Here is a 20,757-nt window from a genome sequence, read left to right on the forward strand (position 1 = left end):
AGTTCTACACTGATGGTATGAAGTCGCATAATGACTGATATATTGATATATACATATATATACATACATATATGATATACATATACATACACACACACACACGACGAGAGGAGTGCTGGGAAGAGATTTGCATGTGTCATTTACCAGTGGCCCCTTACTTTGCATATATGTCATATGGCCTGTGTTCACTGGTGTTTTCATTTTTTTTTCTACTATCTGTACATTCTCCATACAATAGGTTGGTGATAGCAACTTTGATTGCACCATTGTAAGGAGATTATGGGGTGCAGCATAATAGTCTCAAAGTGAGTTTGCAGTGCAATTTTTACGCAGCATGTTGAAATCAATATATGTTATGCAATTGTGGTTTGGTGTAGATTGGGGATGGAGCATGATGGGCAAGGCAACCGCTGTGGAGATGAGACAAGCTTGGGCAGCATTATGGCACCACTTGTTCAAGCTGCGTTCCATCGCTACCATTGGTCTCGCTGCAGCCGACAGGAACTTGCACGATATCTGCAGTGAGTGACCGCTACTTTGTAATGTTAACCATAACTCTTTTTGAATATGAAATATGGGTTCATGGGAAAGCGAGCAGACCGAGGGTTAAATGGCAGCATACTGACAGTGGGGCCACAGTTGGACACAACAAGCAAGGGAAAGAATGAACAGGGAAAAAGCATTGAGAGGAGGGGAGGAAGCATAGTAACCTGCCAGTAAGAGTGTTGAGTTAGATTGGGTTAACAGGGGTACAAAAGATTGGGGGAAAGGATGAGGGGTCGAGGGCCTGGTTCACCTCTTGCTTAAAGCCTTGGAGAGAATGGTGCGATTGAACAGTCTCTCGAAGGTAGTTCCATAAACAGGAGAAAATAGCAACAAAAGAGTGGAGGTGTGCAGCAAGCCTGGATTTCGGGGGTTTCACCAGAATGTGGTTACTGGAAAAATGCCTGAGCCCTGGGTGAGATGGATAGGGTCAGAGGGAACAAAGGGAGCTAGATCTGAGGAGAGATGGTAAAAAGCAAAAGCAACCGACCTGTCTGCGACGTGAGAGAAACAGACCTTGCGCTTTGACCTCATCATGGGAGATGTCGAGCTTTGAATATCACCTGGATTGTTGAGAGCTTTAGATATGACCGGATCCAGGAGTGATAGATGAGATTCTTGAGCGCCAGTGCATATACGGCAGAGCAGTACTTAATTAAGCGATGGAGAAAGACCTTATCAGCTGTGTGAGTCGTTACAATTTTGCAAGAAATTACTTGATATGACAGAGGATTCCCAGTCTGCAGCTGGGTAGCACAGGAGAGGTCATGGCTGATGGTGCGGCCTCGGCATTCAAGAGACTGGAGCTCTTCCAGTGTCAGTCTGTTCTTCCAGTGAATGTTACCACTCAATTTACTTTTCAGTTATTACTGTTAACTGAAAGTAAGTGTTGCACTCATATGTTTGTCTCCATCACCTGCCACTCGGTGTACCTCAACTGTTACGACTTGCTTGCTCTCCCCTGTATCGGTCCACGACTCATTCACTTTTTGTAATTTCCCTGTCTTGTTCTCTCAATGCTGCCCCTGAACACTACATTTTCACCCTACAGCTCATATGATTGCCTGCTTGATGACCCTTTTGACCATGAATGGCCGCAGATGCCAGAGCTGCCAGGAATAGACTACTCTATGGACCGGCAGTGTCGTTTTGACTTTGGTGTGGGATATCGGACATGCACTGCGGTATGGCAGCACCCAGCCCATTCCTATTACTTTGATAATAAACAATGGTGATGGCAAATATTAATAGCAAATAATGAACTATATGGTGGACCAAAATGAAACTGTGCATGCAGATGATGAGGTAAAAAGATGAAAAATTGCATGCGAACTAACAGAAAATGATTTGTTTATGATGGCCAAAGCTTGTTTGAGCAGTAGCAACCATAGTCTGGAGTCATTGACGGAGGCCTGTCACTCTGATCCACCTGTCTTGTGCATGGGTCATCACGCGTGCACATCCTGGATGTGGACAATCTGTTTATGGCCGAGTCTGTTCCAAGTCCCATCTGAGGCAATGGAGAAAGATGGAGGACTGCTTTCTTTTTTCCACAAACATGGATGTGCACAGAAGCTGTTTTACCTTGTCAGGTACTGCTTAGAACTAAAAATTACAGCAGAAATTTGGAAATATTCTTGGGGATAAGGAAAGGAAAAGAAACTGAGATAGGAAGAAGCTGGGGATACATGGCTTGGATCTGAGAATGAGGCAGTGGTCTAAAAAAAAAAAAGTCAAGAAAAGAGTTGAATAGGTGATACACCTACCAGTTGCAGCCAAAATCCTACATGGCCAACAATCAGGAATGGTACCGACAGATAAACAAAAGGCACAAACATAGTGCATAACCACCTTCAGAGGCCATTTTTCCACGCAGAGCAGGGGTTGGCCTTTTTCAGGCACCGTAGTCCCCTTTTTTTGAAGCAATGTTTTATGGCCTGGATGCTCTTCCTGCCGCCAACCCTGTTAGTCGCTTCTTGCGACACACAGGGAATTACCAGTGAATTGGTACTCAATTTGACGACATCGGAAGGCATGACAGGCTGAGTTAACCACCCTGGCATTAATTCAGCGATCGACCGGGATTCGAACCCAGGATCCTAGGATCCCAAGCCGGCACCCTAACCGCTAAGCCAACACCAGGCTAGCACAAACATAGTGCATAAATAGCACAGAAATACTTGGGCACACAGACTTCTTGCTGCCACTCGTAGGAACTCGTTCCGAAGGCTGAAAACATCAAGGAACCTCATTACCTCCATGTAAAGGGCATGTTCAATGAATAAGGTGGAAACTATATCGGCAAAATAAACAGTGAGGATAGTTGGTGAAAATTGTCGATGAATACCCAAAATTTTTGGAAGACAAAATGTATCAGGCTTGGGATTACATTCCGAGCATATGAGTAAATACAGAGCAGATTATGTGGTGCAATGAGGGTGTCGCAAGTGGTTCACGAACCCCTGATGAGACATGGTGATACGGAGAGAAAACAAGAATTGTGCTTACCTCTAGGTCTAGGCCATCTTGCCAGCCCAGTATAGACACATGAATCAAAATTAGGTAAGGACGGAAAAATAATATCAGACTTGTTTAACCCGAGGTCGAAGCATTCAGTTCTATCCTGTCATACTGTCTTATAAATATTTTCAAGTCTTTGTGTGTTTGTCTGTGCAAATTTGTACGTTACTCTTTAATGGCCGAACTGTAGCACCTCGAGGCCCCACATTTTGGTTGTTGGTACTTCAGAATCTGGGCAAGGTTTTAAGCGACCACATATTGGCCATTATGTCCATTTTAAGGCCATGAAAGGCCACTATCTCCCCTCCCCCAACCCCCCTACATGCGCAGCACCAGGTAGCCCCTCCAGTATTAAATAAGGCAATTCTCTGTATGTGTATATCTGAAAATCATAGAAAAAAATAGGGCTGGGCCTCCACCAAATTTTTCGTACTTGTTGGTAGTCCCCAGTGTCAGGTCATCGGCACACTCAAAAAACTCCTCCCCCTCCCCATGATGTTTCTAGTTTAAAAAATTCGACTTTAGGACATAAATAATACAAAAAGATCATAATCCTCGCATACAAAATTCAGTATCTCTTTATTGGAATACAAGCTGTTTCCCACTTTACAGGTGGGTTGAGAATATAAATTTGCTGAGGAGAGAGCGGAGCTTGGACTGCGCTTGCTCATTTGCCAAAAAATTGTTCCTGCCCCACACCCTCTGGCTGAGTAGGGTGGTGGATCAAGCAAGCAAATATCAAGCAAGCAAATGCGGTTTTATATACTGTATAAGACATACTCAGGATTAGCCTGGTGTTGGCTTAGCGGTTAGGGTGCCAGCTTAGGATTACCTAGGATCCTGGGTTCGAATCCCGGTCGATCGCTGAATTAACGACCAGGGGGGTTGACTCAGCCTGTCATTAACGCCAGGGGGGTTGACTCAGCCTGTCATTAACGCCAGGGGGGTTGACTTAGCCTGCTCATCCTTCCGAGGTCAGCAAATTGAGTACCAGTTCACTGGTAATTCCCTGTTTGTCGTAAAAGGCGACAAACAGGGTTGGCGGCAGGAAGGGCATCCGGTGGTAAAACATTGCTTCAAAAAGGGGACCAAAAAAACAACAACAACCACGGTGCCCGAAAAAGGCCAACCCCCGCTTTGCGGGGAAAAATGGCCTCTAAATGTGTTTTTTTTTTTTTTTTTCATAAGACATACTCAGGACTTGTGACAACTAAGCAACGATAATCAAGCCGAGGAAATTTTATTTAAAAGTTGATGAGAGTTTTGCTCAAAGTTTCAAGTTGCTATTTTCATCAAGACAATTGGGATATGTGTGGTTCGAAGAAATTTAAAAGTCTCTTTTATTCCATTTAATCTATTGTCAATCTTTTTGAACCCCTCAGTTCCGCACCGTTGACCCCTGCAAACAGCTATGGTGCAGCCATCCTGACAACCCCTACTTTTGCAAAACCAAAAAGGGTCCGCCGTTGGATGGAACCGAATGTGCCCCTGGAAAGGTATGATCATCTCTCTCCCATTCCACCATCCATCATCAATTTTCCCAAAATTAGACGAGTTTCAACGAACAACTAGGATGGCGCTGAGTCGAGCACATAGTCTCGCCTCGTATGCACAATCTGAACAAAAATACCATCGCTAACTGAACACGCTGCTCTTATAGCCCACTGCTATATTATGATCCATGCACACTATTATTTCACATACATTACCATTATCCATAGCTATATTTATTATTGATTGATTTTATTAGGATATTTAACGACCACGTTCATGCACATTAAGGCTAAATGGTGTCATTGAAGATGAATATGAATTTTCTCACAAACTATATTGGCCCCATGGCTAGTCAATCATATGTATAAAGTTTCACATTGATCTGTTAAGCAGTTCTGGAGAAGATATTTTTACGTTTTTTATTTTCAAATCCAATATGGCCGCCAGATCACGTGACCGATGACATCATGAATTTAATTCTTTAATTTCATTGGGTTTCAGATTAGATGCGGACAACTCCTGGTTTGAGGACGAGTTACATTTCTGGACCCTGTTCTTAAAGCAAAATAGTTCTGAAACTGGAATCCACTAGAATGTGATTGAAACTAACATACATATATATATATACAGTCACGTGAAAAAGTAAGTACACCCTATGTAAAGTTTTGACTTTTCCAACATATTTCAACATACAGCTATTTGATCTTCATTTCAACAATATTGATAGATAAAGGTGATATAATATAACAAATATCATGAAACATTTACATTTTGTAGTCCATTGTATAATTTAATGCTTGAGGATAATGTGAGGCCATCTATCGGAAAGTTGAAGCTCAACTGAAGGTGGACCTTGCAAGATGACAATGACCCTAAACATACCAGTAAATCCACCAAGGAATGGCTGAAAAGAAAGAAATGGAGGGTTCTGGAATGGCCAAGTCAAAGCCCGGATCTAAATCCCATCGAGATGTTGTGGGGGGATTTGAAACGAGCTGTGCATGCAAGAAACCCCTCAAACATCGCACAGCTGAAAGAATTCTGCATGGAGGAGTGGGCAAAAATTTCTCCCAGTCGATGTCAGAGACTGGTAGACAGTTATAAGAAACACCTACTTGAGGTTGTTTCTGCCAAAGGGGGCAATATCACCTTTAGAGCCAAGGGTGTACTTACTTTTTCCACATGCGAAATTTGCATTTATGTGTATTTAAATTATACAATGGACTACAAAATGTAAATGTTTCATGATATTTGTTATATTATATCACCTTTATCTATCAATATTGTTGAAATGAAGATAAAATAGCTGTATGTTGAAATATGTTGAAAAAGTCAAAACTTTACATGGGGTGTACTTACTTTTTCACGTGACTGTATGTGGTGTCCGTCCGGCATTGACGATCAGAGGGGGGAGGGTTTGATGGGCCCAAGTGCCGGGCTCCATCCTTGCGCGGGGCCCTTCGGTCCCACGCACGATGACCCAGCCGGCGACGGTCAGAGCACCTCACCCAACAAGGTGAGTGGCTCCGAAATTCCAACCCTCCCCTCGAACCCTGCCGACCGCCCTTGCCGCCAAATGGCCCCAACCATACAGTGCGGGGGCCGAAGGCACGAACTGTGCACGCCGGTGCTTGTGAGACCAACGCAGCACCGATCCCCCCTGGTCCCCGCAGCACACAACTCACCGGGGGCTCGCGTACGCTACCTGTCCCACTAAGGACTACCCCGGTCTGAGTCGATGCCCGGGCCGCGTCCTCACGACTCGCGGCCCATTCCACACTCGCACACCCAGGCGCACACGCGCATCCCATACACTTCGTTATCGCACAACCAGGCGCACACGTGCCCCCCACACACTTCGTTATCGCACAACCAGGCGCACACGCGCCCCCCACACACTTCGTTGTGCTCTCTTGCTCGCACTTCGGTGCACACTCCTCTTTTGCACAATCGGTCATCACACACGCCGGTGCACACTTTTCTTTTACACATTCGGCCATCGCACATGCCGGTGCACACTTTTATTTTACACATTCGGCCATCGCACATGCCAGTGCACACTTTTCTTTTGCACATTCGGCCATCGCACACGCCGGTGCACACTTTTCTTTTACACATTCGGCCATCGCACACGCCGGTGCACACTTTTCTTTTACACATTCGGCCATCGCACACTCTTTCTCACACTCTGTATCACACTCTCGCTCCACGCGCTCCGGTACGCACTCCCTCTCATACCGCACAATGGGCCCTTCGCGAACGCCCGGGTCTCGCCTCTCTCCCAAGCTCGCAGAGCACCCGTTCGTGCCAAACACATTCCCGCCATTAGCGCTACTCACCTCGGGGCTCTCCTTCCCCTGCTTCTCCGCCAGCACCTGCAAACTTTTTATGGTGTTAGCAAGCATGGCATCACGGTGCAAACACGAACTTTGCACATGTTCCATTTCTTCTTCCCGTGACTAATTCTCTGTCTCTCCCGTCTCTTCAACCCAAATTGTTTCTTCTTCTAACACGACGATCGTCGGCACCCCTAAAATTTCCTTTTCCAATTCGACGATCATCGGCTTCTCTACACCCCGCATCACTACTCCCATAGCCCCAGTCAATTTGGCTGTACTCCACTTTAACCTGCTCTCCACGCGTTCCTCGCACCGCTTCACCTCGTCGCGTACCACCGCGACCTCCTCACTCGGCTTGCGCCCAATGTCCTCCCCCATTTTTTTTTATCATGGTGTCCATGTTGCACTTGGATTCCTCCCTCATCTTTTTCATGTCACACCTCCATTCTTTCATTTCTCTTATTGACTCTCCCATTTCTGCTAAGATTTGTGTCATGAGTAACTGCATGTTAAAACTCACTTGCGCAACGGGTTTGGCCTCCGCCGCCGGCCGTGCATGCAAAGCGCGGCCATTGTCTTTACTTACTGCCGCACCCTCATCAATTTCCCCTTCTAATAATTGTTCCTGCCGGTCCTGGGTCATTAATTCTTCTTCATCTGTTACTCCCACCGGCATTTGGTCATCTTGGCCAGCCATTGTACGAATTAATTTAATTTGGTTTTAAAAACTAAATTTCGTACGCTCGTAATTTCGAGTGCGTGAAGCGCATTCCAGGTCCAAAAATCCCACTCCTGACACCAATTTGTTGCAGACCTTGAGCCCGTTGACGTACTAAGGGGGGTTAAACCCTTCTCCCCCTCGAGCTTCGAGTCCACGAGGCCGCTACCCACTTTACACTCGTGGGGGTGGATTGCAGAGCAATTCCAGCCGCCAAACCTGCAGCGAGCATGCGGAAAGGTTTCCGGTCAAACACCCTGGTACCTTCCTTCGATACATGTGCCGCTGCGAGGACGGGGGCTGGACCTCACACGAGTTACGCTGGTTTGATACGCCAGAGCGGTTTGTGTGTCACGTAACTCGTGCCGTTAATTATTATTGACCCGGTCGAGCGGTTTTGTCTCGTACAATGCGAGGCCAATGGTGGAAAAGACGTGAACAGCCAAATGGAAGCAAAGGAACACAGGTTTATTATAAATGTACAATGATCAGAGTAAAGAGACACAGGGCAGAAACGTAATCGTCCTTAACTTAATTTCCCAGACAAGGGCCCTCTCACCCATGCGGGGAAAAGGATGAAGAGGAGTACGCGCTCACAGCGCGGCCGCGCCGTGCAGTTCGCCCCGGACAGCTCGTTGGGCGTTCCCTTGAGGATGTTCGTGGCACGGATGTCGGCCTCCAGTCGTGCATGCACGGGAATCCGCCCGGCGTGTCCCGATGTTAGTGAGGCAACCGCGCATGTGCAGGGAGCCCAGGCAGGAAGATCGTTGGAGCCTCGGGCCCCGGGAGAGATCGTCCTTCGAGAGCGCTTATAACAGGATGCTCAGAGCAGGGGCAGAACACAGACTACAGAGAGAGCGATGAGAGCTTCTTTTCGTTCGGGGGCAGGGAGAGTTCGTGCTTCGACCTCGAGAGCTCAGAGACAGAGAGAGAGCGCTGGGAGCTTGGCTATGGAGAAGAGACTCGTGCTTCGATCTAGCCCTGAGAGAGAGAGAGTTCGGGGGCCCGGGTCCGGTTTTTATAGCCCCCCCCCCCCCCGCCCACAGAGTCCCACCAGAACGTTCCAAGCACCTCCCCTGGCCGCCGTCGCTGGCCACTCCCCGTTAGCTCCCATTGGCTGCTTGCCGCTTACCGGCCACTCCCCTTTAGCTCCTCCCTCGGGCCTCCTAGACTTGCTCCAGGCCCTAGCACATGGCATTCCAGCCCAATGAGGCCTACACTTACTTGGCTGCATCAACGCATACTAACACAGGAAAGGAGACTATACTTAACATTGAATAAGAAATAACTGAACTAAGCGAGGCTACATGTTGTGGTGCAACTAACTAGGAGGGGGGTTTGCCTTTATTCTCAAAACCGCAACAATATATACAGGGTGAGTCAAAAGTAGCACCCGATTTCTGTTTATATATATACCATTTAGACCTTACACTCCCCAGACACTTACTTATAACGCTCCTTATAATGCTTAAGACTCCTTATAACGCTCCCCAGACCTTACACCTCCAGATTTCTTTCTTTGGGGGCTCATGAAAGACCTTGTTTATCGTGAAAAGCCTCGTACCATTCAGGAATTGAAGGCTCAAATCACTGCAAAGTTTGAGGAAATTGATATCGAACTCTGCAAGCGTGTGTGCCACTCTGTGCCTGCTCGGCTGCAATTGTGCATCGATCACGAGGGAGGGCACTTTGAAAATTGCAAGTAAAACAGCTTGGTATACTTCCATAATAATTTTCCCCCGAATAAATGGTTAGATAAACATGTCATTCATTTATTTATACCTTCTTGTACACTGTAATACAAATGTCAAACGAACAATCAATTGATAGAAATATCTATATACGTATATAACTGTGCAGCGTCTGTCCTGTGTTGTCCTGTCCTATGTTGTGTTGTCACTGAACTACTTTCTCAAACATTTGTGAAATCGTACCAAACTTCTGGTATGCACATATCTCACCCGTCAGTATGTCCTAAGGGTATGTTTTTAGAAAAAAATTCAAATAATGTTTATTTTTTTTTTTTGGGACATTTTTTTTTTTCAACTTCAATTGTTTATAAAATGTGATATCACGTATATTACAAATACATTTGTGCAAAATAATTGTTTGAATTATGATTGGTTTAAACCATGACAAAACGGCAACTCGGGTAGAGTCATTTATCTATATATCTACACATCTGGGCAGTGTCTGTGTTGTCACTTAACGACTCCCTCAAACTTTTGTTTCCATGGTTGTGAAGTGTTTTTAATAACGTTGTGGTGGTTTTGAATGACGTGGTGGTGAGGTGTTTTTAAATCACATGGTGGTGAGGTGTTTTGATTTACGTGGAGGTGAGGTGTTTATAATTATGTGGTGGTGAGGTGTTTTGAATTACGTGATGGTGAGGTGTTTTGAATTACTTGGTGGTGAGGTGTTTTTAAATGACGTGGTGGTGAGGTGTTTTTAATTTCGTGGCTATGAGGTGTTTTTTTAAAGTGTTTTATGGCTGTGAGGTATTTTTAATTTTGTGGTGGTGAGGTGTTTTTATTACGTGTTTTATGGCTGTGAGGTGTTTTTATTACGTGTTTTATGGCTGTGAGGTGTTTTTATTACGTGTTTTATGGCTGTGAGGTGTTTTTATTACGTGTTTTATGGCTGTGAGGTGTTTTTAATTTCGTGGTGGTGAGGTGTTTTTATTACGTGTTTTATGGCTGTGAGGTGTTTTTAATTTCGTAGTGGTGAGGTGTTTGTATTACGTGTTTTATGGCTGTGAGGTGTTTTTAATTTCGTGGTGATGAGGTGTTTTTATTACGTGTTTTATGGCTGTGAGGTGTTTTGAATTATGTGGTGGTGAGGTGTTTTGAATTACTTGGTGGTGAGGTGTTTTTAAATGACGTGGTGGTGAGGTGTTTTTAATTTTGTGTCTGTGAGGTGTTTTTATTACGTGTTTTATGGCTGTGAGGTGTTTTTATTACGTGTTTTATGGCTGTGAGGTGTTTTTACTTTCGTGGTGGTGAGGTGTTTTTATTACATGTTTTATGGCTGTGAGGTGTTTTTATTACGTGTTTTATGGCTGTGAGGTGTTTTTATAACGTGTTTTATGGCTGTGATGTGTTTTTAATTTCGTGGTTGTGAGGTGTTTTTATTACGTGTTTTATGGCTGTGAGGTGTTTTTATTACGTGTTTTATGGCTGTGAGGTGTTTTTATTACGGGTTTTATGGCTGTGAGGTGTTTTTACTTTCGTGGTGGTGAGGTGTTTTTATTACGTGTTTTATGGCTGTGAGGTGTTTTTATTACGTGTTTTATGGCTGTGAGGTGTTTTTACTTTTGTGGTGGTGAGGTGTTTTTATTACGTGTTTTATGGCTGTGAGGTGTTTTCATTACGTGTTTTATGGCTGTGAGGTGTTTTTACTTTTGTGGTGGTGAGGTGTTTTTATTACGTGTTTTATGGCAGTGAGGTGTTTTTACTTTTGTGGTGGTGAGGTGTTTTTATTACGTGTTTTATAGCTGTGAGGTGTTTTTATTACGTGTTTTATGGCTGTGAGGTGTTTTTATTACGTGTTTTATGGCTGTGAGGTGTTTTTATTACGTGTTTTATGGCTGTGAGGTGTTTTTATTACGTGTTTTATGGCTGTGAGGTGTTTTTATTACGTGTTTTATGGCTGTGAGGTGTTTTTACTTTTGTGGTGGTGAGGTGTTTTTATTACGTGTTTTATGGCTGTGAGGTGTTTTTACTTTTGTGGTGGTGAGGTGTTTTTATTACGTGTTTTATAGCTGTGAGGTGTTTTTATTACGTGTTTTATGGCTGTGAGGTGTTTTTACTTTTGTGGTGGTGAGGTGTTTTTATTACGTGTTTTATGGCTGTGAGGTGTTTTTATTACGTCTTTTATGGCTGTGAGGTGTTTTTAATTTCGTGGCTGTGAGGTGTTTTTATTACGTGTTTTATGGCTTTGAGGTGTTTTTAATTTCGTGGTGGTGAGGTGTTTTTATTACGTGTTTTATGGCTGTGAGGTGTTTTTATTACGTGTTTTATGGCTGTGAGGTGTTTTTATTACGTGTTTTATGGCTGTGAGGTGTTTTTATTACGTGTTTTATGGCTGTGAGGTGTTTTTATTACGTGTTTTATGGCTGTGAGGTGTTTTTATTACGTGTTTTATGGCTGTGAGGTGTTTTTACTTTTGTGGTGGTGAGGTGTTTTTATTACGTGTTTTATGGCTGTGAGGTGTTTTTACTTTTGTGGTGGTGAGGTGTTTTTATTACGTGTTTTATAGCTGTGAGGTGTTTTTATTACGTGTTTTATGGCTGTGAGGTGTTTTTACTTTTGTGGTGGTGAGGTGTTTTTATTACGTGTTTTATGGCTGTGAGGTGTTTTTATTACGTCTTTTATGGCTGTGAGGTGTTTTTAATTTCGTGGCTGTGAGGTGTTTTTATTACGTGTTTTATGGCTTTGAGGTGTTTTTAATTTCGTGGTGGTGAGGTGTTTTTATTACGTGTTTTATGGCTGTGAGGTGTTTTTATTACGTGTTTTATGGCTGTGATGTGTTTTTAATTTCGTGGCTGTGAGGTGTTTTTATTACGTGTTTTATGGCTGTGAGGTGTTTTTATTACGTGTTTTATGGCTGTGAGGTGTTTTTATTACGTGTTTTATGGCTGTGATGTGTTTTTAATTTCGTGGCTGTGAGGTGTTTTTATTACGTGTTTTATGGCTGTGAGGTGTTTTTATTACGTGTTTTATGGCTGTGAGGTGTTTTTATTACGTGTTTTATGGCTGTGAGGTGTTTTTATTACGTGTTTTATGGCTGTGAGGTGTTTTTATTATGTGTTTTATGGCTGTGAGGTGTTTTTACTTTCGTGGTGGTGAGGTGTTTTTATTACGTGTTTTATGGCTGTGAGGTGTTTTTATTACGTGTTTTATGGTTGTGAGGTGTTTTTACTTTCGTGGTGGTGAGGTGTTTTTATTACGTGTTTTATGGCTGTGAGGTGTTTTTATTACGTGTTTTATGGCTGTGAGGTGTTTTTAATTTCGTGGTGGTGAGGTGTTTTTATTACGTGTTTTATGGCTGTGAGGTGTTTTTATTACGTGTTTTATGGCTGTGAGGTGTTTTTATTACGTGTTTTATGGCTGTGAGGTGTTTTTATTACGTGTTTTATGGCTGTGAGGTGTTTTTATTACGTGTTTTATGGCTGTGAGGTGTTTTTATTACATGTTTTATGGCTGTGAGGTGTTTTTATTACGTGTTTTATGGCTGTGAGGTGTTTTTACTTTCGTGGTGGTGAGGTGTTTTTGTTACGTGTTTTATGGCTGTGAGGTGTTTTTATTACGTGTTTTATGGCTGTGAGGTGTTTTTATTACGTGTTTTATGGCTGTGAGGTGTTTTTATTACGTGTTTTATGGCTGTGAGGTGTTTTTACTTTTGTGGTGGTGAGGTGTTTTTATTACGTGTTTTATGGCTGTGAGGTGTTTTTACTTTTGTGGTGGTGAGGTGTTTTTATTACGTGTTTTATAGCTGTGAGGTGTTTTTATTACGTGTTTTATGGCTGTGAGGTGTTTTTACTTTTGTGGTGGTGAGGTGTTTTTATTACGTGTTTTATGGCTGTGAGGTGTTTTTATTACGTCTTTTATGGCTGTGAGGTGTTTTTAATTTCGTGGCTGTGAGGTGTTTTTATTACGTGTTTTATGGCTTTGAGGTGTTTTTAATTTCGTGGTGGTGAGGTGTTTTTATTACGTGTTTTATGGCTGTGAGGTGTTTTTATTACGTGTTTTATGGCTGTGAGGTGTTTTTATTACGTGTTTTATGGCTGTGAGGTGTTTTTATTACGTGTTTTATGGCTGTGAGGTGTTTTTATTACGTGTTTTATGGCTGTGAGGTGTTTTTATTACGTGTTTTATGGCTGTGAGGTGTTTTTACTTTTGTGGTGGTGAGGTGTTTTTATTACGTGTTTTATGGCTGTGAGGTGTTTTTACTTTTGTGGTGGTGAGGTGTTTTTATTACGTGTTTTATAGCTGTGAGGTGTTTTTATTACGTGTTTTATGGCTGTGAGGTGTTTTTACTTTTGTGGTGGTGAGGTGTTTTTATTACGTGTTTTATGGCTGTGAGGTGTTTTTATTACGTCTTTTATGGCTGTGAGGTGTTTTTAATTTCGTGGCTGTGAGGTGTTTTTATTACGTGTTTTATGGCTTTGAGGTGTTTTTAATTTCGTGGTGGTGAGGTGTTTTTATTACGTGTTTTATGGCTGTGAGGTGTTTTTATTACGTGTTTTATGGCTGTGATGTGTTTTTAATTTCGTGGCTGTGAGGTGTTTTTATTACGTGTTTTATGGCTGTGAGGTGTTTTTATTACGTGTTTTATGGCTGTGAGGTGTTTTTATTACGTGTTTTATGGCTGTGATGTGTTTTTAATTTCGTGGCTGTGAGGTGTTTTTATTACGTGTTTTATGGCTGTGAGGTGTTTTTATTACGTGTTTTATGGCTGTGAGGTGTTTTTATTACGTGTTTTATGGCTGTGAGGTGTTTTTATTACGTGTTTTATGGCTGTGAGGTGTTTTTATTATGTGTTTTATGGCTGTGAGGTGTTTTTACTTTCGTGGTGGTGAGGTGTTTTTATTACGTGTTTTATGGCTGTGAGGTGTTTTTATTACGTGTTTTATGGTTGTGAGGTGTTTTTACTTTCGTGGTGGTGAGGTGTTTTTATTACGTGTTTTATGGCTGTGAGGTGTTTTTATTACGTGTTTTATGGCTGTGAGGTGTTTTTAATTTCGTGGTGGTGAGGTGTTTTTAATTACGTGTTTTATGGCTGTGAGGTGTTTTTATTACGTGTTTTATGGCTGTGAGGTGTTTTTATTACGTGTTTTATGGCTGTGAAGTGTTTTTATTACGTGTTTTATGGCTGTGAGGTGTTTTTATTACGTGTTTTATGGCTGTGAGGTGTTTTTATTACGTGTTTTATGGCTGTGAGGTGTTTTTAATTTCGTGGTGGTGAGGTGTTTTTATTACGTGTTTTATGGCTGTGAGGTGTTTTTAATTTCGTAGTGGTGAGGTGTTTGTATTACGTGTTTTATGGCTGTGAGGTGTTTTTAATTTCGTGGTGATGAGGTGTTTTTATTACGTGTTTTATGGCTGTGAGGTATTTTGAATTATGTGGTGGTGAGGTGTTTTGAATTACTTGGTGGTGAGGTGTTTTTAAATGACGTGGTGGTGAGGTGTTTTTAATTTTGTGTCTGTGAGGTGTTTTTATTACGTGTTTTATGGCTGTGAGGTGTTTTTATTACGTGTTTTATGGCTGTGAGGTGTTTTTACTTTCGTGGTGGTGAGGTGTTTTTATTACATGTTTTATGGCTGTGAGGTGTTTTTATTACGTGTTTTATGGCTGTGAGGTGTTTTTATAACGTGTTTTATGGCTGTGATGTGTTTTTAATTTCGTGGTTGTGAGGTGTTTTTATTACGTGTTTTATGGCTGTGAGGTGTTTTTATTACGTGTTTTATGGCTGTGAGGTGTTTTTATTACGGGTTTTATGGCTGTGAGGTGTTTTTACTTTCGTGGTGGTGAGGTGTTTTTATTACGTGTTTTATGGCTGTGAGGTGTTTTTATTACGTGTTTTATGGCTGTGAGGTGTTTTTACTTTTGTGGTGGTGAGGTGTTTTTATTACGTGTTTTATGGCTGTGAGGTGTTTTTATTACGTGTTTTATGGCTGTGAGGTGTTTTTACTTTTGTGGTGGTGAGGTGTTTTTATTACGTGTTTTATGGCAGTGAGGTGTTTTTACTTTTGTGGTGGTGAGGTGTTTTTATTACGTGTTTTATAGCTGTGAGGTGTTTTTATTACGTGTTTTATGGCTGTGAGGTGTTTTTATTACGTGTTTTATGGCTGTGAGGTGTTTTTATTACGTGTTTTATGGCTGTGAGGTGTTTTTATTATGTGTTTTATGGCTGTGAGGTGTTTTTATTACGTGTTTTATGGCTGTGAGGTGTTTTTACTTTTGTGGTGGTGAGGTGTTTTTATTACGTGTTTTATGGCTGTGAGGTGTTTTTACTTTTGTGGTGGTGAGGTGTTTTTATTACGTGTTTTATAGCTGTGAGGTGTTTTTATTACGTGTTTTATGGCTGTGAGGTGTTTTTACTTTTGTGGTGGTGAGGTGTTTTTATTACGTGTTTTATGGCTGTGAGGTGTTTTTATTACGTCTTTTATGGCTGTGAGGTGTTTTCAATTTCGTGGCTGTGAGGTGTTTTTATTACGTGTTTTATGGCTTTGAGGTGTTTTTAATTTCGTGGTGGTGAGGTGTTTTTATTACGTGTTTTATGGCTGTGAGGTGTTTTTATTACGTGTTTTATGGCTGTGAGGTGTTTTTATTACGTGTTTTATGGCTGTGAGGTGTTTTTATTACGTGTTTTATGGCTGTGAGGTGTTTTTATTACGTGTTTTATGGCTGTGAGGTGTTTTTATTACGTGTTTTATGGCTGTGAGGTGTTTTTACTTTTGTGGTGGTGAGGTGTTTTTATTACGTGTTTTATGGCTGTGAGGTGTTTTTACTTTTGTGGTGGTGAGGTGTTTTTATTACGTGTTTTATAGCTGTGAGGTGTTTTTATTACGTGTTTTATGGCTGTGAGGTGTTTTTACTTTTGTGGTGGTGAGGTGTTTTTATTACGTGTTTTATGGCTGTGAGGTGTTTTTATTACGTCTTTTATGGCTGTGAGGTGTTTTTAATTTCGTGGCTGTGAGGTGTTTTTATTACGTGTTTTATGGCTTTGAGGTGTTTTTAATTTCGTGGTGGTGAGGTGTTTTTATTACGTGTTTTATGGCTGTGAGGTGTTTTTATTACGTGTTTTATGGCTGTGATGTGTTTTTAATTTCGTGGCTGTGAGGTGTTTTTATTACGTGTTTTATGGCTGTGAGGTGTTTTTATTACGTGTTTTATGGCTGTGAGGTGTTTTTATTACGTGTTTTATGGCTGTGATGTGTTTTTAATTTCGTGGCTGTGAGGTGTTTTTATTACGTGTTTTATGGCTGTGAGGTGTTTTTATTACGTGTTTTATGGCTGTGAGGTGTTTTTATTACGTGTTTTATGGCTGTGAGGTGTTTTTATTACGTGTTTTATGGCTGTGAGGTGTTTTTATTATGTGTTTTATGGCTGTGAGGTGTTTTTACTTTCGTGGTGGTGAGGTGTTTTTATTACGTGTTTTATGGCTGTGAGGTGTTTTTATTACGTGTTTTATGGTTGTGAGGTGTTTTTACTTTCGTGGTGGTGAGGTGTTTTTATTACGTGTTTTATGGCTGTGAGGTGTTTTTATTACGTGTTTTATGGCTGTGAGGTGTTTTTAATTTCGTGGTGGTGAGGTGTTTTTATTACGTGTTTTATGGCTGTGAGGTGTTTTTATTACGTGTTTTATGGCTGTGAGGTGTTTTTATTTCGTGTTTTATGGCTGTGAGGTGTTTTTATTACGTGTTTTATGGCTGTGAGGTGTTTTTATTACGTGTTTTATGGCTGTGAGGTGTTTTTATTACATGTTTTATGGCTGTGAGGTGTTTTTATTACGTGTTTTATGGCTGTGAGGTGTTTTTACTTTCGTGGTGGTGAGGTGTTTTTGTTACGTGTTTTATGGCTGTGAGGTGTTTTTATTACGTGTTTTATGGCTGTGAGGTGTTTTTATTACGTGTTTTATGGCTGTGAGGTGTTTTTATTACGTGTTTTATGGCTGTGAGGTGTTTTTACTTTTGTGGTGGTGAGGTGTTTTTATTACGTGTTTTATGGCTGTGAGGTGTTTTTACTTTTGTGGTGGTGAGGTGTTTTTATTACGTGTTTTATAGCTGTGAGGTGTTTTTATTACGTGTTTTATGGCTGTGAGGTGTTTTTACTTTTGTGGTGGTGAGGTGTTTTTATTACGTGTTTTATGGCTGTGAGGTGTTTTTATTACGTCTTTTATGGCTGTGAGGTGTTTTTAATTTCGTGGCTGTGAGGTGTTTTTATTACGTGTTTTATGGCTTTGAGGTGTTTTTAATTTCGTGGTGGTGAGGTGTTTTTATTACGTGTTTTATGGCTGTGAGGTGTTTTTATTACGTGTTTTATGGCTGTGAGGTGTTTTTATTACGTGTTTTATGGCTGTGAGGTGTTTTTATTATGTGTTTTATGGCTGTGAGGTGTTTTTATTACGTGTTTTATGGCTGTGAGGTGTTTTTATTACGTGTTTTATGGCTGTGAGGTGTTTTTACTTTTGTGGTGGTGAGGTGTTTTTATTACGTGTTTTATGGCTGTGAGGTGTTTTTACTTTTGTGGTGGTGAGGTGTTTTTATTACGTGTTTTATAGCTGTGAGGTGTTTTTATTACGTGTTTTATGGCTGTGAGGTGTTTTTACTTTTGTGGTGGTGAGGTGTTTTTATTACGTGTTTTATGGCTGTGAGGTGTTTTTATTACGTCTTTTATGGCTGTGAGGTGTTTTTAATTTCGTGGCTGTGAGGTGTTTTTATTACGTGTTTTATGGCTTTGAGGTGTTTTTAATTTCGTGGTGGTGAGGTGTTTTTATTACGTGTTTTATGGCTGTGAGGTGTTTTTATTACGTGTTTTATGGCTGTGATGTGTTTTTAATTTCGTGGCTGTGAGGTGTTTTTATTACGTGTTTTATGGCTGTGAGGTGTTTTTATTACGTGTTTTATGGCTGTGAGGTGTTTTTATTACGTGTTTTATGGCTGTGATGTGTTTTTAATTTCGTGGCTGTGAGGTGTTTTTATTACGTGTTTTATGGCTGTGAGGTGTTTTTATTACGTGTTTTATGGCTGTGAGGTGTTTTTATTACGTGTTTTATGGCTGTGAGGTGTTTTTATTACGTGTTTTATGGCTGTGAGGTGTTTTTATTATGTGTTTTATGGCTGTGAGGTGTTTTTACTTTCGTGGTGGTGAGGTGTTTTTATTACGTGTTTTATGGCTGTGAGGTGTTTTTATTACGTGTTTTATGGTTGTGAGGTGTTTTTACTTTCGTGGTGGTGAGGTGTTTTTATTACGTGTTTTATGGCTGTGAGGTGTTTTTATTACGTGTTTTATGGCTGTGAGGTGTTTTTAATTTCGTGGTGGTGAGGTGTTTTTATTACGTGTTTTATGGCTGTGAGGTGTTTTTATTACGTGTTTTATGGCTGTGAGGTGTTTTTATTACGTGTTTTATGGCTGTGAAGTGTTTTTATTACGTGTTTTATGGCTGTGAGGTGTTTTTATTACGTGTTTTATGGCTGTGAGGTGTTTTTATTACATGTTTTATGGCTGTGAGGTGTTTTTATTACGTGTTTTATGGCTGTGAGGTGTTTTTACTTTCGTGGTGGTGAGGTGTTTTTGTTACGTGTTTTATGGCTGTGAGGTGTTTTTATTACGTGTTTTATGGCTGTGAGGTGTTTTTATTACGTGTTTTATGGCTGTGAGGTGTTTTTATTACGTGTTTTATGGCTGTGAGGTGTTTTTATTATGTGTTTTATGGCTGTGAGGTGTTTTTATTACGTGTTTTATGGCTGTGAGGTGTTTTTACTTTTGTGGTGGTGAGGTGTTTTTATTACGTGTTTTATGGCTGTGAGGTGTTTTTACTTTTGTGGTGGTGAGGTGTTTTTATTACGTGTTTTATAGCTGTGAGGTGTTTTTATTACGTGTTTTATGGCTGTGAGGTGTTTTTACTTTTGTGGTGGTGAGGTGTTTTTATTACGTGTTTTATGGCTGTGAGGTGTTTTTATTACGTCTTTTATGGCTGTGAGGTGTTTTTAATTTCGTGGCTGTGAGGTGTTTTTATTACGTGTTTTATGGCTTTGAGGTGTTTTTAATTTCGTGGTGGTGAGGTGTTTTTATTACGTGTTTTATGGCTGTGAGGTGTTTTTATTACGTGTTTTATGGCTGTGATGTGTTTTTAATTTCGTGGCTGTGAGGTGTTTTTATTACGTGTTTTATGGCTGTGAGGTGTTTTTATTACGTGTTTTATGGCTGTGAGGTGTTTTTATTACGTGTTTTATGGCTGTGATGTGTTTTTAATTTCGTGGCTGTGAGGTGTTTTTATTACGTGTTTTATGGCTGTGAGGTGTTTTTATTACGTGTTTTATGGCTGTGAGGTGTTTTTATTACGTGTTTTATGGCTGTGAGGTGTTTTTATTACGTGTTTTATGGCTGTGAGGTGTTTTTATTATGTGTTTTATGGCTGTGAGGTGTTTTTACTTTCGTGGTGGTGAGGTGTTTTTATTACGTGTTTTATGGCTGTGAGGTGTTTTTATTACGTGTTTTATGGCTGTGAGGTGTTTTTATTACGTGTTTTATGGCTGTGAGGTGTTTTTATTACGTGTTTTATGGCTGTGAGGTGTTTTTATTATGTGTTTTATGGCTGTGAGGTGTTTTTACTTTCGTGGTGGTGAGGTGTTTTTATTACGTGTTTTATGGCTGTGAGGTGTTTTTATTACGTGTTTTATGGTTGTGAGGTGTTTTTACTTTCGTGGTGGTGAGGTGTTTTTATTACGTGTTTTATGGCTGTGAGGTGTTTTTATTACGTGTTTTATGGCTGTGAGGTGTTTTTAATTTCGTGGTGGTGAGGTGTTTTTATTACGTGTTTTATGGCTGTGAGGTGTTTTTATTACGTGTTTTATGGCTGTGAGGTGTTTTTATTACGTGTTTTATGGCTGTGAAGTGTTTTTATTACGTGTTTTATGGCTGTGAGGTGTTTTTATTACGTGTTTTATGGCTGTGAGGTGTTTTTATTACATGTTTTATGGCTGTGAGGTGTTTTTATTACGTGTTTTATGGCTGTGAGGTGTTTTTACTTTCGTGGTGGTGAGGTGTTTTTGTTACGTGTTTTATGGCTGTGAGGTGTTTTTATTACGTGTTTTATGGCTGTGAGGTGTTTTTATTACGTGTTTTATGGCTGTGAGGTGTTTTTATTACGTGTTTTATGGCTGTGAGGTGTTTTTATTATGTGTTTTATGGCTGTGAGGTGTTTTTATTACGTGTTTTATGGCTGTGAGGTGTTTTTACTTTTGTGGTGGTGAGGTGTTTTTATTACGTGTTTTATGGCTGTGAGGTGTTTTTACTTTTGTGGTGGTGAGGTGTTTTTATTACGTGTTTTATAGCTGTGAGGTGTTTTTATTACGTGTTTTATGGCTGTGAGGTGTTTTTACTTTTGTGGTGGTGAGGTGTTTTTATTACGTGTTT

General features: G+C 40.9%; 1 protein-coding gene across 4 annotated transcripts in view; it reads left to right on the forward strand.

The window, feature by feature from the left end:
• The window catches only part of LOC137425440 (A disintegrin and metalloproteinase with thrombospondin motifs 3), a 192,678-nt gene that overhangs the window by 126,934 nt on the left and 44,987 nt on the right, over positions 1-20,757 (forward strand). For all 4 annotated transcript variants that reach the window (XM_068113881.2, XM_068113882.2, XM_068113883.2 and 1 more), the window contains 3 exons: positions 378-521; positions 1,595-1,727; positions 4,446-4,559. In XM_068113881.2, the coding sequence (XP_067969982.2) occupies positions 378-521; positions 1,595-1,727; positions 4,446-4,559 (391 nt within the window). The remainder of the gene's footprint in view (positions 1-377; positions 522-1,594; positions 1,728-4,445; positions 4,560-20,757) is intronic.

The sequence above is a fragment of the Myxine glutinosa genome, chromosome 4 (genome assembly GCF_964187855.1).
Source record: "Myxine glutinosa chromosome 4, kmMyxGlut1.1, whole genome shotgun sequence".
NCBI lineage: Eukaryota > Metazoa > Chordata > Myxini > Myxiniformes > Myxinidae > Myxine > Myxine glutinosa.